Source organism: the organism of the source record quoted next, unplaced genomic scaffold, assembly GCF_019419815.1.
Source record: "Pyrus x bretschneideri cultivar Hongxiangsu unplaced genomic scaffold, Pyrus_bretschneideri_v1 Contig45, whole genome shotgun sequence".
Taxonomy (NCBI): domain Eukaryota; kingdom Viridiplantae; phylum Streptophyta; class Magnoliopsida; order Rosales; family Rosaceae; genus Pyrus; species Pyrus x bretschneideri.
Genome location: NW_025999779.1, coordinates 3,927,793 through 3,948,145, shown reverse-complemented (window position 1 = coordinate 3,948,145; position 20,353 = coordinate 3,927,793). Strand labels below are relative to the sequence as shown.

Here is a 20,353-nt window from a genome sequence, read left to right as displayed (position 1 = left end):
ACTTTCTTTGTATTTCTAGGTTCTCCAATTTCTTACTTCCCCCATTTTTTTAAGTAAATATGCCATAACTTCATTCAACAAGGGTGGAGAAACTGAATGTACTTGACCACATGACTATGTGGTAAGTTTATTGAATACTAGCCTCTCCACATGTGGTCTCGCGCATAAGAGAAGTCTTTTTTTTTTTAATCATGGCCGCTATGCACTTCTTAAGATGTGTTGCGTTAAGGTGTAGTCGTACCAGTTAGAGCAACATGCTTAGGCGCAACCATACTGGTTAGAGCAACATGTTCTCTCATATACACTTAAGTTTGAATTCCGCTCTTCATAATTTGGATTAGATTACTAATTACAACCGCTCGAATACAAGAATTTTGAATCTAAAATTTTATGGTTAGTTTGTGTGTGTAAAGGTAATCTTTTCAACTATTTTATTTTGTCGTTAATTATAAAGAGATACAACTTACCAAAATTAAAGAAATGCTAGCTAAACGATTGATATATAGTAGTGTCAAGATACCACTAATCAAGGTGCATTAGCAGAACTGGGTCTATTTTTTGACCTAATCACTAATTAGAACAGCAAACCATATATTTGATTGACAGTGAGAGATTGAGAGATTAATGTTTTGGGATCAGACAGAATCCCTTTAACTACGGTGAGTTTTTCTTAGTGAGACAACGAATGTTATTATAATGCAGTTGGTAATTCTTTTTTGTAATTTTTTGATCAAATCCAAATGTGGTTATTTTAAGAAGGTTTTAAACGTACCTTATACTCTTCCTACCATTTGCTGCCTCTTCATTTTTTACCCTTTTTGTGTCTCTGCATTTCCCTATTCTATTTAATTATTCTGCAAGTCTGTTTCTCTTATTTTGTGTCCGTGTGTAGAGAGAGAGAGAGAGAGAGAGATAGAGAGAGAGAGAGGGGGGGGGGAGCATGGTTAACATTTCGAGTGATCAAAATGTGAGTGATTTTATTCAAAATTTACAATGATTTCAGGTCTTTTTCATCTGGTTGCATGTTTATTAGGGTTTTTACATATTTCTGAACTTCAATCTTTTTTGATGTCTGACAGAGCGTTGATGAACTGAAACACAAGCTTCTCTGCAAAATATACGAACTAGATACAGTGAAAATGATGGCGAAAGAGGAGGTGAGCAAGAACGAAGAAATCATGAAGCAGTTATTTCAACTCTGGCAGATTACTTGCCAAGAAAGAGATGAAGCAAGAACCCAGTTGCAGAAACTTGTGAATAAGTTAGTGCCATCATCCATACTAGATGATCAAACTTCAATCTTCTCACCACAACTCAATATCGAAAACCCGATCCCCCAAAAAACCCTAGACCCTCCTATGCTCAAGGAATCAGATAGTAATTTTGTGCCCTCCCAATCTTACAACTTTCATGCCTTTGGTTCATATCCCACAAACAGCAACTTGGGTTCTTCTATCTCCTTCCCAGGCCTGCAGCCTAATCCAAACTTTCCGGATTCGAACAACTTGGGGTTTACGAAAAATGTTGTTCCCGTGGGTTCGAAGATCGATTTTGGTTCAGTTCTTATTGACAACATTGCTAGAGTGAGGCCACTGCCCAAAAAAGGAAGACTAATGCAGGCTGTGATGGAAACTGGCCCTTTACTTCAAACACTTCTTGTTGCCCCTCTTCCAAAGTGGAGAAATCCTCCTCCTCTTCCCTCTTTTAAGAATCCGCCTGCGCTCGTTAATGGAGGTGATCATTGTGCCTCATTGGTAGATCAGAAGGAGGAGTTTGATTCGTTTCTTGCGGCGCGGATTTCGTCAAGTGGGTCTGCTTCATTCCTTGAGAGTTCACCTGGATTTTCTCAGATACCATCTTCATCTATGTTGAATTTCGCTCGTGGTTCGGCAAGTTTGAGCAATGGGATGGAATTGCAATTTGGGAACAACAATGCGGATGCCATGCAGTTTCAGGTTGCAACTGGTAAAAGAAGAAGGTTGTGATCATGAAGTGGTAGGAGACTATAATCTTTTTTGTAGATGGACTTTTGTGACTAGTGTAAATGAATTTCTGAATAAAGTAATGGGTTTGGAGACTGGTGTAAATCAAATCTTGAATAAAATAAATTACTGTGTAGCTTTTTGGATTTGGTTTGAATTCCAGTACAACCAAATCAGTTATTGACTTTTTTTACGGTTATTTAATCATTATATTTAACAATGTATGTCATAGATTAATGTAATTTAAAATTTTTAATTAATTATGTACCAAAAGTATTTTTTTTTTTTGTAATCAATTTCCATTTAGTTTGAATTTTTTTTTCTTTTAATGGGAATCATTAGACTTAAAACATTGGATTTTCCTTCTTTTTTTTTTTTTTTTTTTTAATTCACTTATAATGTCTCAAAGGAAAAGCATGTAATTTCTTCTATGTTGCATTACAAGTAGGAAAACTTTCATGTCTCTTAATAATTTCTGTTTGACTCATCTTCTGCGTAATATTCACAATCGATCTATCTCACTAATTCCCTGAGTGTTATAGAGATAAATTCTTTGGTCTTGACACTCATATCACGTCAGTCGTCCAACCCTCTCACAAAAGAGGGATCCTCTTTTTGTTTGAGTTTGGTACCCTTTACATGAATAAATTTTAAGATATGAATGATGGACAACGTGCTTATGCGGCCACATACACAAAATAGAATATCCGCTACCATTTTCAACACCTAAGCCCATGCGTAATCCCACTAATAATCTAATATGATGTTGTACATACATATGGCCATGTAAAAAAAAATTATACTGATGTCCGTGCACAAGAATTTCTCTAGTGAAAGAGGCACACTTGCTATTCATTAACGTTATGTTTTTGGGTGTTGCACCCACAATTAGGCCAAAAATTGGACCGAACCCGCCAATTTTTAACGCGTTCAAACGCATGAAGTTACATTTCTGAGGCTACCCAGCATGCCCTTCCCGCATGGCTATTTGACCCCCAAAATTACCCGCCAAAACACAAACACATGAAAACCCTAATTTGCAGGTCCCCTTTCTCTCACTTGATACCGAGGAAATCTCACTCTTCAGCTTGCTCCCTTCTTACTGAAACCCAGAAAGCACATACCCATTCTCTGAAAGCAAGAAACTCGGATGCATTCTGGCATGCACGCCAACTGTTCGACGAAACGCCTGACTTGAGCGTGGTATCGGCCACAACAATAATAGGCCAATTTGCTCGGCAGCACCGTCATGAAGAAGCTATCTATCTCTTTTCTAGAATGCTTGTTTTGAATATCAGACCCAACGAATTCACATTCGGCACTGTCTTTCACTCGTCAACCGCACTCGGAGACCTATCAATAGGCAAGCAGCTTCATGCCTGTGCAACAAAAACGGGTTTGCATTCGAACGTCTTTGTGGGGAGTGCAATTTTGGATCTTTATGCCAAGTTGAGCGTTACCCAAGATGCTCAAATAGCTTTCGAAGATACCCAGTACCCGAATGTGGTTTCTTACACGACGTTGATATGCGCATACCTGAAAAAGGAGAAGCTTGAAGATGCCCTGCTTCTTTTCCGAGAGATGCCGGAGAGGAATGTTGTTTCGTGGAATGCAATGATTGGAGGGTACAGCCAAACAGGCCACAATGAAGAGGCTGTAAATCTTTTCGCCGAGATGCTTAGAGATGGATTGGTGCCTACCCATTCTACTTTTCCATGTGCCATCATTGCAGCTGCCAACATAGCAGCACTAGGAATGGGCAGGAGCTTTCATGCCTGTGCTGTCAAGTTCTTGGGTAAGCTTGATGTTTTCATTGGCAATTCATTAATAAGCTTTTATGCAAAATGTGGAAGCATGGAAGATAGTCTCTTAGTTTTCGATAAACTTGAGGGAAGAAACATTGTTTCTTGGAATGCTATGATATGTGGTTATGCTCAAAATGGTAAAGGAGAGGAAGCCATTGGATTTTTCGAAAGGATGAGGGTTTCTGGTTGCAGACCGAATAGCGTTACGCTTCTTGGTTTATTGTGGGCTTGTAATCATGCTGGTCTTGTCGATGAAGGTTACTCATATTTCAATCAGGCAAGAACTGAGGACTCTATCATTCTAAAGCCTGAGCACTATGCTTGTATGGTTGATTTACTCTCGCGCTCGGGGTGTTTCACACAAGCTGAGGAGTTCATCTGCAATCTACCTTTTGAACCGGGTATTGGGTTTTGGAAGGCGTTGCTTGGTGGCTGCCAAATCCACTCGAATACGGAATTGGGGGAGTTTGCAGCTAGGAAAATCCTGGATTTGGATCCGGAAGATGTGTCATCGTATGTTATGGTATCCAATGCACATTGTGCAGCTGGGAGATGGCAAAGTGTCTCAACAATACGGAGAGAAATGAAAGAAAAAGGACTAAAGAGGGTTCCAGGCTGCAGTTGGATAGAAGTCAGAAACAAAGTTCATGTATTTGTTACTGGGGATAAGAATCATCTGCAATTGAATGAAATTTTCACTATGTTAACAATTTTGTATAGAGCATTTAAGGGAGAATAAATCCAGGTAAGTAGACAGGCTCCAGCATCTCCTACCGATATGTCAAATTGCCACAAGGCTTCTAAGCTCTTGCAATGAAACAACAGATTGATAGATCCAATTCATCATAGAAGATGCTCAACACTGCTTTCATGTTTTGGTTTTTGAATCCGAGCATGTGTGTCGCCGGATACCAACAACTCGAGGTTGAGAGTGACTCGAAGGTGCTGGTCGATATATTGAAGCAAGCACGGATTCCAGATGGCGCTATCGGGTGTATTGTGTATGACATTCAACTTTTGGCAACGCGATCTCTACATGTCTATGTCCCGAGAGCGGGTAACCGTGTTGCTCACCTTTTCACTTCCTTTGGTTAACCGTTTGGGGGGTTCTTCCTATAGCTGGGGTGTTTTTCAAGTGCCGGATTGGCTTTGCAATTTCTTAGCTGAAGATTGCAACGTCGTCTAATTGATGTGAATGCCTATGTAGGTACCTGAAGAAGCAAGCAGTCATATTGGACTTTGAGGTCACCAGTTGAAAGTTTTAGGTTTGTTAAAAATAAAAAATAAAAATTTTATCACAAATAGTCCTTAAAATTGATCCACCCAATCAAGATGGTCTCTGAAATTGAAAATCAATAAATGTAATCCCTAAAAATGAGTGTCGCAAATCAATGTGATTCATCTATTAAAAATCTATCAAAAATTCTATTATGAGCTGATGTAGCATATAATTGGATCTCACAAGTATAATTAACTATTATTATAAGAATTAAAAATATTTAATTAATAAAAAACAAATTTCTTTTTGTACAATTAAAAACTAAAAAAAGCTAAAAAAAAAAAGAAGATGAACCGTTGATGCTTCTTCTTCCCCTCCTACCCCAGCAACCGCTATACACACCCCACCCCAACCCCACCCCACCCCACCCCATCCGCACCCCTACCCGCCCCCACCCCCACACCACCCACCTCCCCCCCACCCCCCCCCCCCCCCTCTTCAGATTGTTTCAGATCTAATGAAAAATGCACACTAAATGTGAAATGTTCAACAAACTATTCTAATTTGTACGTTTTAGAAAATGGTCCTTTGTATTTCTGATTCACCTTGAATTTTGGAGTGAACACAATTTCTATATTTATGACACAAGATTGCAGTGGGTTTTATTCTAATGTCCGTCTTGTGTGTGTTCTTGATGAAATGTGCTCAAGAATTTATGCACTTGATGCAGCTGATTTCTGCGTGTAACTTCACATCGCATTGAGTCGTCGACTGTATATATCATTCTGATCAATTTGGCAAGAAAGATTTTTGGGATTTCTCTGTCTCTCATTCTTTTCAATTTGGCTGCTATAATGGAGGGTGATGACGAAAATCTGGGTTGAGGTGATGTTGTACTGGTTGCGCGGGAGGGTGGGGAAGAAGAAGATGAGCTATACATCTTCTTCTTCTGTTTTTCCATTTTTATTTTTCAAGTTTTTTATTATATAAAAACAAAAATTATTATTTTTATTTAAATATATGTAATTCTTATAAAAATATTTAATTATAATTATGAGACTTAATTATGTGTCACATCAGCACATAACAGAAATTTGACAGATTTTTAATGAAAGAACCACATTGATTTCCGACATCCATTTTCAGGGATTATATTTATCGATTTTCAATTTCAGAGATCATCTTGATTTGGTGAGTTAATTTCAAGGACCATTTGTGATAAAAACAAAAATAAAAATAAAAAGGCTTAAGGTAGAATAGTAATAGGAAGATGAAATAGTAAACTGGCTGAAAATCATTTTTGATACTATTTACTTACACTTTTTTTTATTATTTTGATTAAAATTCAAAATTTTCAAGTTTTTTTTATTAGTTTTCGTTAAAGAAAATAAAATTAATTAATAAAAACCCATTTGGGCTTCTTGGTACAACTTGTATGTCGGTTCAAAAGTTACAAAGCCCAAATCAATAAAATTCGAATATGCGCGTGACTTCTCGGGTCCACTTATCAACACGTGTCAGCAAAACGCAACAGAAAGGTGCGCACGACACATAAAACCGGTCCCGCGGGGACCGCACGCGCCTAAGCAAATCAAAATTTGCGGGGCCCATTTATCTAACCATGGTTGGAAAATCGGAGAGTTAACTTATCGTCTTGGTTCCCCAGTTAACCCGAAGCCCAACCCCTTAACCAGGGTTAGTTTCCGTCCCCATCTCATGGTTTGGAGCTTTCAGATCCAAGATTAGGGTTTTCAGAGCTCAAAAAAATCCCCTCTCAAATTCCCCCAAATCTTATATCAATTTCTCCCAAATCCTATCTCAATTTTTCAAATTTCAAATTCGCGGAAACCTAATTAGGTCCTGAATTTCTGATTCGTTGAAAATTTTGCTCTCTCAAGAGAGAATTTGTGTTTCGCTGAGGAAGCGAAAAAATTAGGGGAATAATGGAAACGCAGAGGATAATGGAATTTCCTCACAAGAATATGGATAAGCGGCCGAGGAAGAGACCTCGATTAGCATGGGATATGCCCCCTCCTCTTCCTCCTCCCGAGGTTTGTCTCTCGTAGTTTTTTTTTATTTTTTTTTATTTTTTAATTTTAATTTTTTGTAGTCACAAATTTCAGTTTATTAAATTTGTTATGTAATCGCAATTTTCAATTCGGAATTGTTTGAAATTTTTGTGCTTTAGGGACGGAATTAATTTGAATTTTAGGAATTGGGTAATTAGGTTCTAGAATTGAGATTGTTGAATTATGTATATGTATCTGTAATGCAGTTATCTGATAATGCTTAATATGTTTTGCAGCTGCTCCCGGCATTTTATTGCGGGCAGGAGTTTGGGAATGGGCCGATCCCGAATTACACATACACGTCTATGTTTTATGGGGGAGTGCCTCGAAATGCTTCCCCTCCATGGAGACCTGATGATAAAGATGGTCATTACGTGTTCGGCATCGGAGAAAATCTAACCCCTCGATGTAAGTCCCTTTAACTAGTGCGTAATGTAGGTCTTGTTATATGTAAGGAGGTGATTTTGCATTACCACATGTTGAAAATTTGATTGAGTTCTTTTGCTTGGTTGGTAATTCGTTAGTGTTTGCAACTATGTGGGCTTATTGGGAATATTGGTTTGTATTCGTAAGATATTCCATGATTGGGATAACTGACAAGGTTTGTGACTTTTGAAAAGGTATCTCATCAACATGTATGTTCATGATACAAGTTCGTGATTCTAATGTCATGATCATTTACTAAATAAACAGTGCAGGTGCTTTTGTAGCCTAAGTAAATGTATGGATTCACAATTTGAAATTTTGAATTTGGGTGAATAGACTACGGGAATCTACATGTATGTTAATGATACAGTACATTTACTTTTCCATACGTAGAATCACACATTAGGTTTCTGCATTCAAGTTTGCTGTTAAAATGTTAATTATTCATGAATTGAATAGGGTTAATTTTGTTTTTTTCTTATCAATTATACTTATTGATACAATTTCCTCATCATACTTGCAGATAGAATTCTCAGCAAAATGGGAGAGGGTTGGTATTTCTTGCTTTCTTGGGTGAAAAATCTACACTCAGAATAAAATTTTAATATTTTGGCTATGAATTTCCAGGGACTTTTGGGCAAGTGTTAGAGTGTATTGACAACGAAAAGAAAGAACTTGTGGCAATCAAAATTGTCCGCTCCATACATAAGTATCGTGAAGCTGCGATGATTGAAATTGATGTCCTACAAAGGCTTGCAAGGCATGATATTGGTGGCACTCGGTAAGGATGTTTTTATTTCTGTCACCCTTATTGGTTGTACAAGTTTAAAGTGATGGTGGTATAAGCGGTTTTATTCTTTGCAGTTGTGTGCAAATACGGAATTGGTTTGACTATCGTAATCATATTTGTATTGTAAGTATTTATTGGTACTTCTGATTTAATTAGTTTGGAAGGGCAGTATATGCCCCTTTATGCCTGAATTTTCTGTGAGTTAAAAAAAACTTGCGGATGGGTTGAAATGGTTTCAACAGGTGTTTGAGAAGCTTGGACCTAGCTTATACGATTTTCTTCGCAAAAACAGCTATCGTTCATTTCCCATTGATCTTGTTCGGGAGCTTGGCAGACAACTTTTGGAGTCTGTAGCATGTGTGTGGACAATTCTTGCCATTTTATCTAAATTTTTGCAACATGTTACTCAAACATTTAAGTATAAAGCTGAATTCTAGGCATGATACATTATTGCATGACATGCATCTATAGCATGTATTTGATGATATAATGGTTTGCTGGTTTGTTTTTGCAGTTATGCATGATTTACGCCTTATTCATACTGATTTGAAGCCAGAGAATATTCTACTTGTGTCCGCCGACTACATTAAAGTGCCAGACTATAAGGTATCATTTCCTAAATCATGCTTTTTGTCTCTTGTCTCTCTATATTTTACTTTTGTTCCTCATTACATTAACTTGTAAGTTGGCAGCATCATTTTACATTATATTTTTTCATCCCAAGCCATCTACAGATCTTGTACCTCTTAGCCTGGTAATTTAGTAAAGCTCAAAATCCTGACACTTTAATTTCTTTCCTTAATTTCAATCAAGTTTCTATCACGTTGGACTAAAGAGGGTTCCTATTTCAAGAATCTGCCCAAGTCAAGTGCCATTAAGCTCATTGATTTTGGGAGTACAACATTTGAACATCAGGATCACAGCTATGTGGTGTCAACACGCCATTATCGTGCACCGGAGGTCATTTTGGGTAAATACAGTTCTAGGCTACTCAAGCGATATCTTGATTTCATATTTTTACTCTTTTAGATGACAGTCATCCGATGTTACCTGCAGGACTTGGATGGAATTATCCTTGTGATATATGGAGCATTGGCTGCATACTTGTTGAACTTTGCTCGGTAAGTACCATCGAGTTCATATGGGCCGATAATCTATAGTTCAGTCGGTTTTATTTATAGTTCAAAATAAGTTTTTACTGCCTAGGGAGTGCCAGAGCTTTTTTCTTTACACTTGTTTTTCCTCCAATATTGTCTTTTAACAGGGTGAGGCCCTTTTTCAAACACATGAAAACTTGGAGCATCTTGCCATGATGGAGAGGGTTTTGGGCCCACTACCACAACATATGGTGGTTAGAGCTGAGTAAGATTCGTACTGCACACGGTCCCCTATCGTTTTGTATGTTGTGTAGAGCTCATATACTGTTCTTGATTTTTGCAGCCGTCGTGCTGACAAATATTTTAGAAGGGGAGCACGACTAGATTGGCCTGACGGTGCAACTTCTAGAGAAAGCATGAGAGCAGTTTGCAAGTTGCCCCGGCTTCCGGTAATGTTGAAGAAGTTGAAATGTCTCTTATCTTATTTCTGCCAATTATAACGCCGCTAGGCATATTGCGTAGGATCGTTAATGAAGTCTTCTGACTTTGCGACTGTTTTGATCCATCGGTTGCAGAACCTAATAATGCAGCATGTGGACCACTCTGCTGGTGATTTGATCGAGCTCTTGCAAGGGCTCCTAAGATACGACCCGGCAGAGCGCCTCAAGGCTAGGGAAGCGCTAAGACATCCCTTCTTCACTAGAGATATGAGAAGGGGTGGCTACCCCTTGTAATCAACGGCCCTCATCTATAGATCACGAGCACGAGCTTACCAGAAAAGATTGAAAGATGTCAAATGAGTTGAAAAACCAGTTGTGAGTTTTCGATTGTACGATTGTTAATGTATAGTAAAGCTTACCCCATACCTGTCTCCCTGCAATTTCTTATACTGGTTGTCTTGTTCTAAAGCGATCGCTTCTGGTTTACATTTTCATGATTTTCAGCTTGACCAGAAAACATAAATATAACTTGCGTGTTGTTTTTGTGTTTTGTTCGATGTGCCATTCTTACCCAAATTCATGGTAAATTTGGGATTCTCAGTTGGAAGCAATGTATTAAAAGCGTGAGGCGTGGGCGAGGCGATCGAGGGATAGCCCAGCTTAGGCGTGAGGCGAAGCTTCGCGGGACCTAAATTTTTTAATATATACACTAAGCGGACACATATATTATATTAAAAAAAGAAGAAGATTATTAATCAATAATTACCCTAAGCACATATATTATAAACACAAATACACACATATATATACATATATTATATTATATATATATATATATATATATTTAAAATAGATGATGTAAATCACAATAAGCATATATATAACAATACACACAGACAGCACACACATCCATTATATAAAAGAATAAAAATCAGAAAAAGGTAGGGAGACGATAATGCAAGGAAGAGGTATGAGGTAGTTAAAATCCTGCCCAAAATTTGTGTTTAGGAGTTTTTTTTTAAAAAAAATAAAAAAAAAGAAAAAAAAACCCCTAAGGCGTGCCTACGCAGCTTCAACGAAGCCTTTCGCCCACTCCAGCAAAATAGAGGTGTTAGCCTTAGCACCTAGCCTCAAAGGCGCCCTAGGTGCGCCCCGAGGTTAGTTTTTTAAAACATTGGTTGGGAGATAAACGAACATTTGACGGTATATTAAGTCAATTACTTGTTGCTATGCGTAATTACTTGAGATGCTGTTACAGTGGTAGATTGTCTATTTGGATAGCGGGTTTAGTATTTAAATTTACTAATGTACACTTTCAAGTTGCTAACCAGCTCCTAGGCTGTAAGGGCTTAATCTCTTTCAAACATCTACGATATAGTTGTATAAATAGTTTCGTAGCAGTATTATAAAGAATATTAAAAAATTCACATTGAACTATTGTTTGGAATTGGATTCCATCCGGATCCATTTTGTGGGAATTCTAAGGATCTTTATATCATAGTCATTCATCATGTATCGTGCAGTTAGAAATCATTTGACCTTTTTATTATTTAAAATTAACATAAATAGTATCTGATGAAAACTGACTGCACGATGTACGATGAAAGGTTAAAATGTGGGAATCCTTAGAATCCTCACAAAGTGGATCAGGAAAGGATTGTCTTCCCTATTGTTTGATGATTTGATCTTTGTTTAATTCGGTCATATGCTCTTGTTGCATTCTGATAGTGACAAGTGGTAGATTGTAATTCTGAATAGGGTATTACTCAGCTTCTACTGTTTCGTTTTCAATTTACTTTTTGTCCTCGGAATAACTTTAGAAGAGTAACATTGCTTATAATAAAAAAATAAAATAAAATACACAACTGGAGTTGGTAGTTACAAACCGTGAATCAACATCATAATTGCCCTAACAAATATATCATACTAGGTCGGTGTAGCTTAAATGATATACCTGTAATAGAAGATTAAAGTCGACAAAGCAATCATGTGTTGGAATATTGGATCATATTTAGAAGGGATTTGATAAAAATAATTTCCTTTTAGCTAAAATAGTCCCGTTTGGTCCTGGAGATTTAAAATTAATAGAAATAACCTCTGAAAATGTTTACCATCAATTATTTTGATTATTCTGTAAAAAATCTCTGTTAAATTGAACAAACCACCAATTCAAGGGAAAAAAATTGATTTGACAAAAATACCCTTTAACGGAGATTTCTCACATATCAAAATGATTGACGGTTAATAATTTTATAGACCATTTCTATCAATTTTAAATCTTAAAAATAAAAAATAAGGAGTTTAGCCAATCTCACGATCATTTTAAATAAAAAGCCAAAACTATTTCGTTTGTCGTGCTATGCAGCCAAGGATGATTATTTACACCGGTGGGACAAGGAGGAATTTCTTGCCCAAGTTCTATCAAATTTTTTTTGGGATAAGGATAATCAATATATTATACTCATTTTGTTTTTGATGTTCAATATATATACAGATTGAAGATATATATGAAACGTATTTTTGAGTTCGAAAAATTATGATTAAATTTTGCATATAAAGTATGATGATTTTTTTTTTCTTTTTTTGTTTGTTTTTTCCAGCAAAAAAACATGATGGATCTTTGCAACAGTTAAAGTTCTTTAAATTATAGAGGAACTGTTATATGCTAAATGGTAAACCCGTAAACCATGGAAAAAAGGAAGAGAGAGAAGGTGTTTTTGGGATTTGGATCATCTCTGGAACTCAGCCTGCTGAGCTTCTTGAGCAAATCATAATGGCCGTATGGCCGTTGGATCAAAATCCAATGGCTACAAACAAAATCTAACGACCACAATTATTATAACTTTTAGAGGAACCCCTTGTTTGTAGCCGTTGGATCAAAATCCAACGACTCGTGTGATTTGCTCAGGAGGCTTAGGAGACTGAGCTCAGGAGAGGATCCAAATCCGTGTTTTAGATAAAGAGCGGATTTGGTTTGAATTTTTAATGAGTAATAAAATATTCGAAGTTTTTTTTTCCCTTATCAAACGATAATATCTACATGGGAAAGGGATGACTTAAATTCATAATGGGTTAGTAATAATATGGTTCAAATTCATATTTGACGAGAATCGAAGCTAAGATTTCTCACTTACAAGTAAAAAAAAAAAACCCACTAGACTGTAGTATCTAGTGGCTTAAAGTTTGTTAAAATAAAAAAAGAACAGTTGCTCTCTCTTCCTTTTCTCTGTAATAGTAAATGAATAGTTGCTCTTTAAATTTGTTGTCTAGAGCTTGTCCTTGTGGTGTACACTCTTTTAAGTCTAGGCTTTATGTCTATACCTCTGTCATCCTCGTAAAAATTACCTAAATTTGAAATAATAGAATTAATCCTCGTAATTAGCTGTCTTAATAGTCGTGGATTGCAAGAGTGATATATGAATGAAACCTTGAACCACAAAAAGTTAGGCTCATATGCTTATTTTGCCTCTTTCTCTCTATCTCCCCTAATCAGTTGTTTCTATCGTTGTTTATAAATGGCAGGTTATATGCCGACTCATCAAAGAATGCCAGGAAGCCAACTTTGGTGTTGGAGGGACAAAACTTTACACAGTTGGGAGTCTTGTCTTAATACGTACAAAGGAAAATGGAATCACATGCAATTAGGTCCACAACTTCAACACAAAACAGTACTGTAATAAAGATATGCATGCAAAGGATTAAAAACTGAGAGCAACAACTGATAATCTGATATGTACCCAACTAAAGATGTTGATCATGCTCTTTAAAAGATCATTAAACTAATAAAAGATCAGTAAAGGGAAGCGTTGAGAGTTTGAATCTCACGTATCGGAGAAAGAAAAGGCTTTGCAAATCACATGCCTGTCCCATGCATCAGAAATCTCTTCTGCAATGAATCCCATGAAACGATCATTTTTATGGATTATATACGTTATCCATTATTCCATAACCATGCATACATGCAAACAAAACTGGCTGAATGCAAAGAAACACATAAAATGCAAAGGAATACAAAAGGCACCGATCGAAATGCTTAACAAAACACCAAGGGCATGTTTACGTATCCGTAATCAGAATGAAAGTGTAGAATTAGATTCCGATTACGGAACACTCCGGTGTTTACTAAACATTGAGAAATCAAAAAAGCAGTGGGGCTCACATATATTTTGGAATTCAATTCCTTGTATTGGTGGAATTGGATTCCTTACACTAGTAGGCACTACTACGTTTTACTATTTGCATGACGAACCAAAGTTGGTCACGCAAAGTGTATTTCTGTCGCACGAACTTTAGCGTGATAGAAACTTTGTCGCACAGAATCCGTCGTGCAAAGATCATGAAGAAAGACTTTGCGCGATGAAAAACATCATTGGTTGCAAAAACACGGCGTGACGGTTTACCCTTTGTCGCACAAAATTTTTAGGAACAAATGTTTTCGTCACACAAAATACCAGGATACATACGTGGGACGACTATTATTCGTCTCTCTAAACTTTGCGTGACGACAATTTATTATTGCGCGACGAAACCTAGTTTGGCACTTGAGTTTTGCGAGATGAAGGTTTTCGTCGTGCAAAAATAAAAATATTTTTTTTTAATTTAATTTTACATTTTGTTTTTTTCTTTAATTTTGTAAGAAAAATAAATTGCATTTTTTTTTGGTAATAAAATTAAATTGCAATTAAAAAATGTAATTAAGAGAAAAATAATATATTTAAATTAATATAAATGTATGTACTATGTACAAGAAAAATGTTTAAAAAGTAAGAAAGTAAAAAACTAAGAAAATAATGCGGCGTAATCTACGTGATTGTCATGCGAAGGCGGCTAGAAGGTCTCAAGGTTGTTGACATGCTCAGAGGTCGAATGGGCAGAGGTGTGGGCATGCTCGGGTTGGAGGGGCTCAAATGTCGACAGGGGACGAAGATCCAGGAAACGAATGACAGACTGGCTGAGGGCCTGTAACAGTGGAGTAAGCATAGTGGCTAATATAATGCAAATTTGAAGCGCTAACGATAAGAATCATGTTATTGCGGATATGACTTTTTATAGGGTGATTCAAGAGATATGGGAACTTAATTATAACATATTCACGCATGTGGTCATTAAGTGTGATTGGGTTGAAAATAAAAGTGTCATCTGATTAGAAAAGTTTGAAATCAAATTAATTAACCTTAACAAAATTGAACATAAGTCAGATAGTTTGTTTTTGCTAGTCAAGTGAAGTAGATGTTTTACATTAAAGATCCAGAGGATTCAAGGTGGTTGGTTATATTGCCAAGGCTTCAGTATGATTGGCTACATGATGATGAGCTAGGAGATACTATAATTGAACGTGAATGTCTTACATCTGTGACATCTGGCTCCTATACGAGGTGAGCTCAGTCCTAAGGTTGGCCACCTATGTTGTCAAAGCTGTCACTTGACTTTTTGATTGCGATGATGAAAGGGCTCTAGGTTCCCCCCGCCGAGCATTCCCCGTCCCCCTACAATATGTCCCCAGCCTCCACCTGAGAGTCTGATCCAAGGTCTCCGTAAAGATCTGAAACCTCGCATCCTTTGGGGATCCACAGACTCAAGCAGAGTCTCGGGAGGAAGCTGGGAGGTGGACTCCTGAAGAACCAATTGCCTCTTCTCCATCATCGTCGCCTATGTAATATAACATCAAATATTAATTATAACATTTATATAATAACCATGAAACTTGAATGCGTAAGATAATAATTAAAATTGAAGAATACTTACATGAAGGCACTTGGCCAACTCATCCCCGGGTCGAAGATAAATGTCGCTAAAGACATCGATCTTCGGTAATTTTGAACCCTTCTGAATAGAACAAGAGAAGAAAAATGTTAGTACGAAAAAAAAATTTAATATTAATGACATATTAAAAATTGAATATAAAAAACTTTATTATTACCCGTCGTTGCGCCTCCATCCTATATGAAAAGGGCCTCGAACCAGAATGGTAGAGAAGAGTCTTCTTCTCCCTATTGCTCTTATTGGCTTTTGCCTTCTTCTGTTATACAAAAAATAAACATATTAGTTCAAATTTAAATGAAATATAAAAAAAATCAATAAACATTAGTAAGAAACGTATAATAATTTTAAACTTAATATAAAAAAATACCACATAGACACCCAATTATCTTCCCGGCCCTCAAACTCCTTCGAGCAACCCTCCTCAAGAGTGACTTGCGAATCATCAAATGTCTCAAAATATTGGTGCAGGTCACTCTTCCATTGCTTATACCGTTCAGAGAAGAGCTTGTTGACGTACGCCAACATATCGTTGTTGATGTCCTCGAAATTGTAGTTTGTCTGCAATGTAACAAATTAATTACATACATTAAGTAATATAAATACATAAAATTTGAAGGAAAAACAATTAAAAGGTAGGATACTTACCGACAACTGTGCGCGCACCTTCGTCCTCACCTCGTCTGGCATCACCTTCCAAGACTTCCATTGCATAGGGCAATAGGTCCGAACGATGTGACCAATGTTGTGGGTCAATGTGCTATGATGCTCCATCGTTGGTGCAGCCTGATGCCAGTCGTTGTATCCAATAGTGATACGTCCGTTGGTTACCCGGGTGATCTTCGCCGTGTTCAACTAGCGACAAGGTCCCCGGGTGTTTTTCTTGGCTACAAAGAAATATAAAATTAACGTTAACCCAAAACTAATAACAAATCCTACTAAAATTTCGGCATAACCTCCCTATAATTAAAACATTTCCCAAAACCCTGAAAATAACATAAACAATATATGTATCCAAACAGAATGATCACAACTGTTTAATAATAGGTTCAAAATGATGAGAACAATAAACAATATATATATATATATATATAATAACTTTTTAATCTTTAAATGACATAACTTAACAAACTAAACCTAAAATAACAAATAATCAAATTCTTATCATATTTCATATTTGGTATTCCTTGTAAGGTTTGTACTTTTGCCAACATTGTATGCACTACAAAATGTAAATACAATCCAACTCCACGATTTGCATAAGTAAACAACAATTACATTCAGTTCATCGAAGCATATGCATTTGAAAAGCACAATGATACGTCCGCTTTACACATTCTCTTTCTACTTACCTAAATAACTAAAGATTGAACTTAGAGCAGCTGGAGCTTACCTAAATAACTAAAGATCAAACTTAGAGCAGCTGGAGCTCAAATTTTTGAACAAAATTAAACTAGCAAAACTCAGAATTAAGCAGAAAAATTAAACAAACATTTTTAGAGACACGTTGTTCTCTACAAAGAAATAATGACCACCCTCCTAGGATCATTAGGCAATCCAATATCACATAGAACAATCTATATGGAGAAATCACCAAGGCACTATAGGAAAAAAACAATTATCAACGTGCGGGGTTTTATTAAACTTTACCTTGTTGTGACCTCGAGGCATTAGTAGTGGATGTCGATGGTGTGTCGGGCATGCAGGGGCAGCGGTGACCATGCCTGGAGCTAATAGATAGCACCATCGATAAGGCTGATGACACCGACGCCTGGTGTGACAGCCCGTCCCGAATTATTTTTATCGATGGCATGGAATGACGATTTTGCCCTTGAATGTTGTGTGGTTGTGTGTGTAAATGGGCTAAGCTTTTGGACCAATCTATTTTTCTTCCTAACTTTTTGGACTTAATTGGAAGTAAGATTTTGTTGATTTTGTTTGGTTGTCAACTGGACCACACTCACACGCACACATCCAATCTCGTTGACCCTCTCTCTCTCGGATTTTTCCATTCGTCGGTACACTCGTACGGTCATCTCTTCAACTCTCTTCATCTCTCAAAAATCGAGTTGTTTCAAACCACCATCGTACTCCTCGTGACTTCACGAGTTGAGTGGTACCCTTAGGACGACAAATGGTTCACAAGAACTCGAGTTACCTGAACTTTGGTGAGGGGTGATTTTCCTCCAACGTGATCGCGAGGCTTTTAAGTGGTTTTGAGACTTAAGAAGGTAATACTCTTGCTTTTCTAGCACGTGGGTTCAATTTTGGAGTGGTTTTGACGTAAGAACACTCGGGTTTATTTAGTTGCAGGGTTCAGTCGGTTTCCTCGAATTTTTCCAGCGAGTTTCCGTTGGTTTTAGGACCCCGAAGTGGTAAGATTGTGTTCGTCTCATCCTAAGCTTCATTTTGGTATAAATGTCATGAAATTTGGTTGAGAAATGGCGGAGATATCAAACTTTGAAAAATTATTAGTTTCCGGTGACACAGACGGTGGCCGGCGGTGGAGTCCGGCGATTCACCAGAGAAGAAAGGAAAATATTCTGTTAACTTTAATGGAATATTTCTAATGGCGATTAACGACATCAAGCATGTTTAACGGAATATTCCTAATGGCAGTTAAGTTTCCGTCAGGTTGGCCGCGCATGGGGGCGCATCTGGCCCTGCCTTACCGGCGCGTGGCGGCGCGTGGGTGGTCCAATTATTTTAAAAATATCAGGATGTTTGTGGTGTTGAGTAGATCATGTTGGTATATTCAAACACCCCATTTGAGCAATGTATGAGAAGTTATTAGCTAGTTTCGTTTATGTGCTTTAAATTAACGTTTATATAGTTGTTTCACATGTATGTGAGACCTATCCTCAAGACGAGTGCAGTCAATCGAGGCTTGAGGGCTACGACCCTTCCACATACCAGTGAGTGGGCTTTTGGTTTTCCGTATATACCTATATAGTTGAGATTTTTCCCAAAAAATCGATTTAAATGAAATTATGTTTAGAAATGTCATGCATATTGATTTATACGTAGATCATTGAATTAATATAGTATTCATAAATGTGATCTAACGCTGTGGATGCTCAGGTAAGTACCAGATGAGTATAGATTGTTTATGTTACTTGATGATTATGTGAGATGTTTTGAGAGCTCATAAACCTGCACCCCGGTGTTAGTGCTCCCGCCCGTGGTTAGGGCACAGTCCTTCACATGAGGTTCACCTCCCGCACCATACGCTCATCTTGGATCCAAGTTAGGTGCATAGTCCAGTCATACAGACCATTATAGGTGGTTCCGACTCGTAGGTGACCCGCGATTATTCGCACAGTCTTCACATGGTCGTGGCACTTGAGCGTATTTATTTACACCCAGTCCTATCATACAGACCACTTTAGGTGGTTCCGACTCGTGTGCAGGTATATTTTTTGAGATGTGGATTTGAGTCGTACAGGTCACGTTAGGTGACTCCGGGCTAGATGGATGAGCTCTAGATTCAGCCGTACAGGTCACGTTAGGTGACTCCGGCTGATATATCATTTACATTGATTATATCATCTGGCTTACATATTTTTATGCTGATATATTCGAAATGGCATATTTGTGAATTTTGCTATTCTGAGCATGGTTGTGATATAGATATGTATTCTATTTTCTGGAAAATTATACAAGTTTTAAGACGAGGGGTTACTATCTTTGATAATTGAAATGGTTTTGAAAAGCTTTGTTTTTGCCCACTCACACTTTCTATTTTGCGCCCTTCCAGGTTCTAGTTAGGAATGCTTTATGGTGGCTTGCGAGGAATCCACGGCAGCTCTGACAGTTATCACCATTGCAGGATTACTTTTGGTGTTGTATAATTAGTATTTGTCCAACTAGACTGCACCTAGGCTACTTATGCTCTGGTTGTGAATACACACTTATTTCGTCTTGCACCTTATCTTATCTAGTGCTCTAGTTAGTTTGGTTTTTATTTATTCACATTTCTTATTTTATTATTGCTTTCGCACTGTGCACATGGCTACGTCACCCTTACGTGACGGCCAGCACGCCTTGATTTTGGTTGGGGTCTGTCAATTTGGTATTAAAGCGTAGGTTTGGCAGTCCTGCATATTTTGTGAATATTCTAATTATTTAGGTGTCTTCTGGCAGAACTATGCCGCCTCTTAGAGAGCCACATCGTTCAGCTGAGCCTAGTTTCCCCAATATAGCTCAGTTGGGGGAAGCTATAGCCCATGCGATTCAGTCTTCGCTTTGCCATCTTCAGAGGATTCCCCTGGAGACTATGTAACTTAAAGTTGGATAAGTTTGAGGGTCCTAGATTCTAGAGACAGATGGGTGCTATTAGAAGAAGTGCTCCGTTGTGTCGTAAATGTAACAATAAATATTTTGGGGAATGTAAAAGAGGCAACAATGGATGTTTTACTTGTGGTTAAATGGGACATAGAGCTTTAAATTGTCCTTAGAATCAGCAGAGGCCCCAACAGCCTTCCTTGCCACCACCAGCGCCGATCCAGCAAGTTCCAGGGTCTGGTAGTTATGGTCAGATGGGTCGTGGTTGTGCTTACCATTATCAGGGTGACATTGTTCCTTATGCTTCATGGTAGTATCAGTATTCCCAGGATCCTTATTATTAGAGTGGGTATCCTTAGTATTCTAGAGGTTATACGCCGTATCCTCCCATTCCAGCTGGTGGATCTCAGTGGTACCAGGGAGGATAGCCCCAACAAGTAAAGATTGCTTCCAGTAGTGCATGATCTTCGAGGCAACCTTG

The 20,353-nt window shown here is 37.6% G+C and overlaps 3 protein-coding genes across 3 annotated transcripts; all 3 read left to right on the top strand.

The window, feature by feature from the left end:
* Positions 1-907: 907 nt before the first annotated feature.
* LOC125469759 lies at positions 908-2,634 on the top strand. Its single transcript, XM_048567523.1, has 2 exons — positions 908-967; positions 1,080-2,634. Exons 1-2 carry the CDS (start codon positions 941-943, stop codon positions 1,983-1,985), a joined length of 933 nt encoding a protein of 310 aa, XP_048423480.1. The 5' UTR covers positions 908-940; the 3' UTR covers positions 1,986-2,634.
* Positions 2,635-2,788: 154 nt separating this feature from the next.
* LOC103933576 (pentatricopeptide repeat-containing protein At5g42450, mitochondrial) lies at positions 2,789-5,064 on the top strand. The gene has a single exon (XM_009343272.3). It carries the CDS (start codon positions 3,006-3,008, stop codon positions 4,524-4,526), a length of 1,521 nt encoding a protein of 506 aa, XP_009341547.2. The 5' UTR covers positions 2,789-3,005; the 3' UTR covers positions 4,527-5,064.
* A 1,677-nt stretch (positions 5,065-6,741) lies between these two features.
* LOC103933587 (serine/threonine-protein kinase AFC1) lies at positions 6,742-10,378 on the top strand. The gene is made up of 12 exons (XM_009343281.3): positions 6,742-7,057; positions 7,312-7,483; positions 8,025-8,051; positions 8,129-8,282; positions 8,366-8,414; positions 8,534-8,648; positions 8,806-8,897; positions 9,105-9,261; positions 9,348-9,412; positions 9,556-9,653; positions 9,732-9,837; positions 9,964-10,378. Exons 1-12 carry the CDS (start codon positions 6,950-6,952, stop codon positions 10,120-10,122), a joined length of 1,302 nt encoding a protein of 433 aa, XP_009341556.1. The 5' UTR covers positions 6,742-6,949; the 3' UTR covers positions 10,123-10,378.
* The last annotated feature ends 9,975 nt before the right edge of the window (positions 10,379-20,353 follow it).

Excerpts from the sequence above, each read along its gene's own strand:
- LOC103933587 (XM_009343281.3), top strand. The coding sequence starts at position 6,950 with ATGGAAACGCAGAGGATAATGGAATTTCCTCACAAGAATATGGATAAG. Across the intron at positions 8,649-8,805 it reads ACTTTTGGAGTCTGTAGCAT|TTATGCATGATTTACGCCTT; the intron begins GTGTGTGGACAA and ends TTGTTTTTGCAG. Across the intron at positions 9,838-9,963 it reads GCAAGTTGCCCCGGCTTCCG|AACCTAATAATGCAGCATGT; the intron begins GTAATGTTGAAG and ends CATCGGTTGCAG.
- LOC103933576 (XM_009343272.3), top strand. The coding sequence starts at position 3,006 with ATGAAAACCCTAATTTGCAGGTCCCCTTTCTCTCACTTGATACCGAGG.
- LOC125469759 (XM_048567523.1), top strand. The coding sequence starts at position 941 with ATGGTTAACATTTCGAGTGATCAAAAT. Across the intron at positions 968-1,079 it reads ACATTTCGAGTGATCAAAAT|AGCGTTGATGAACTGAAACA; the intron begins GTGAGTGATTTT and ends GATGTCTGACAG.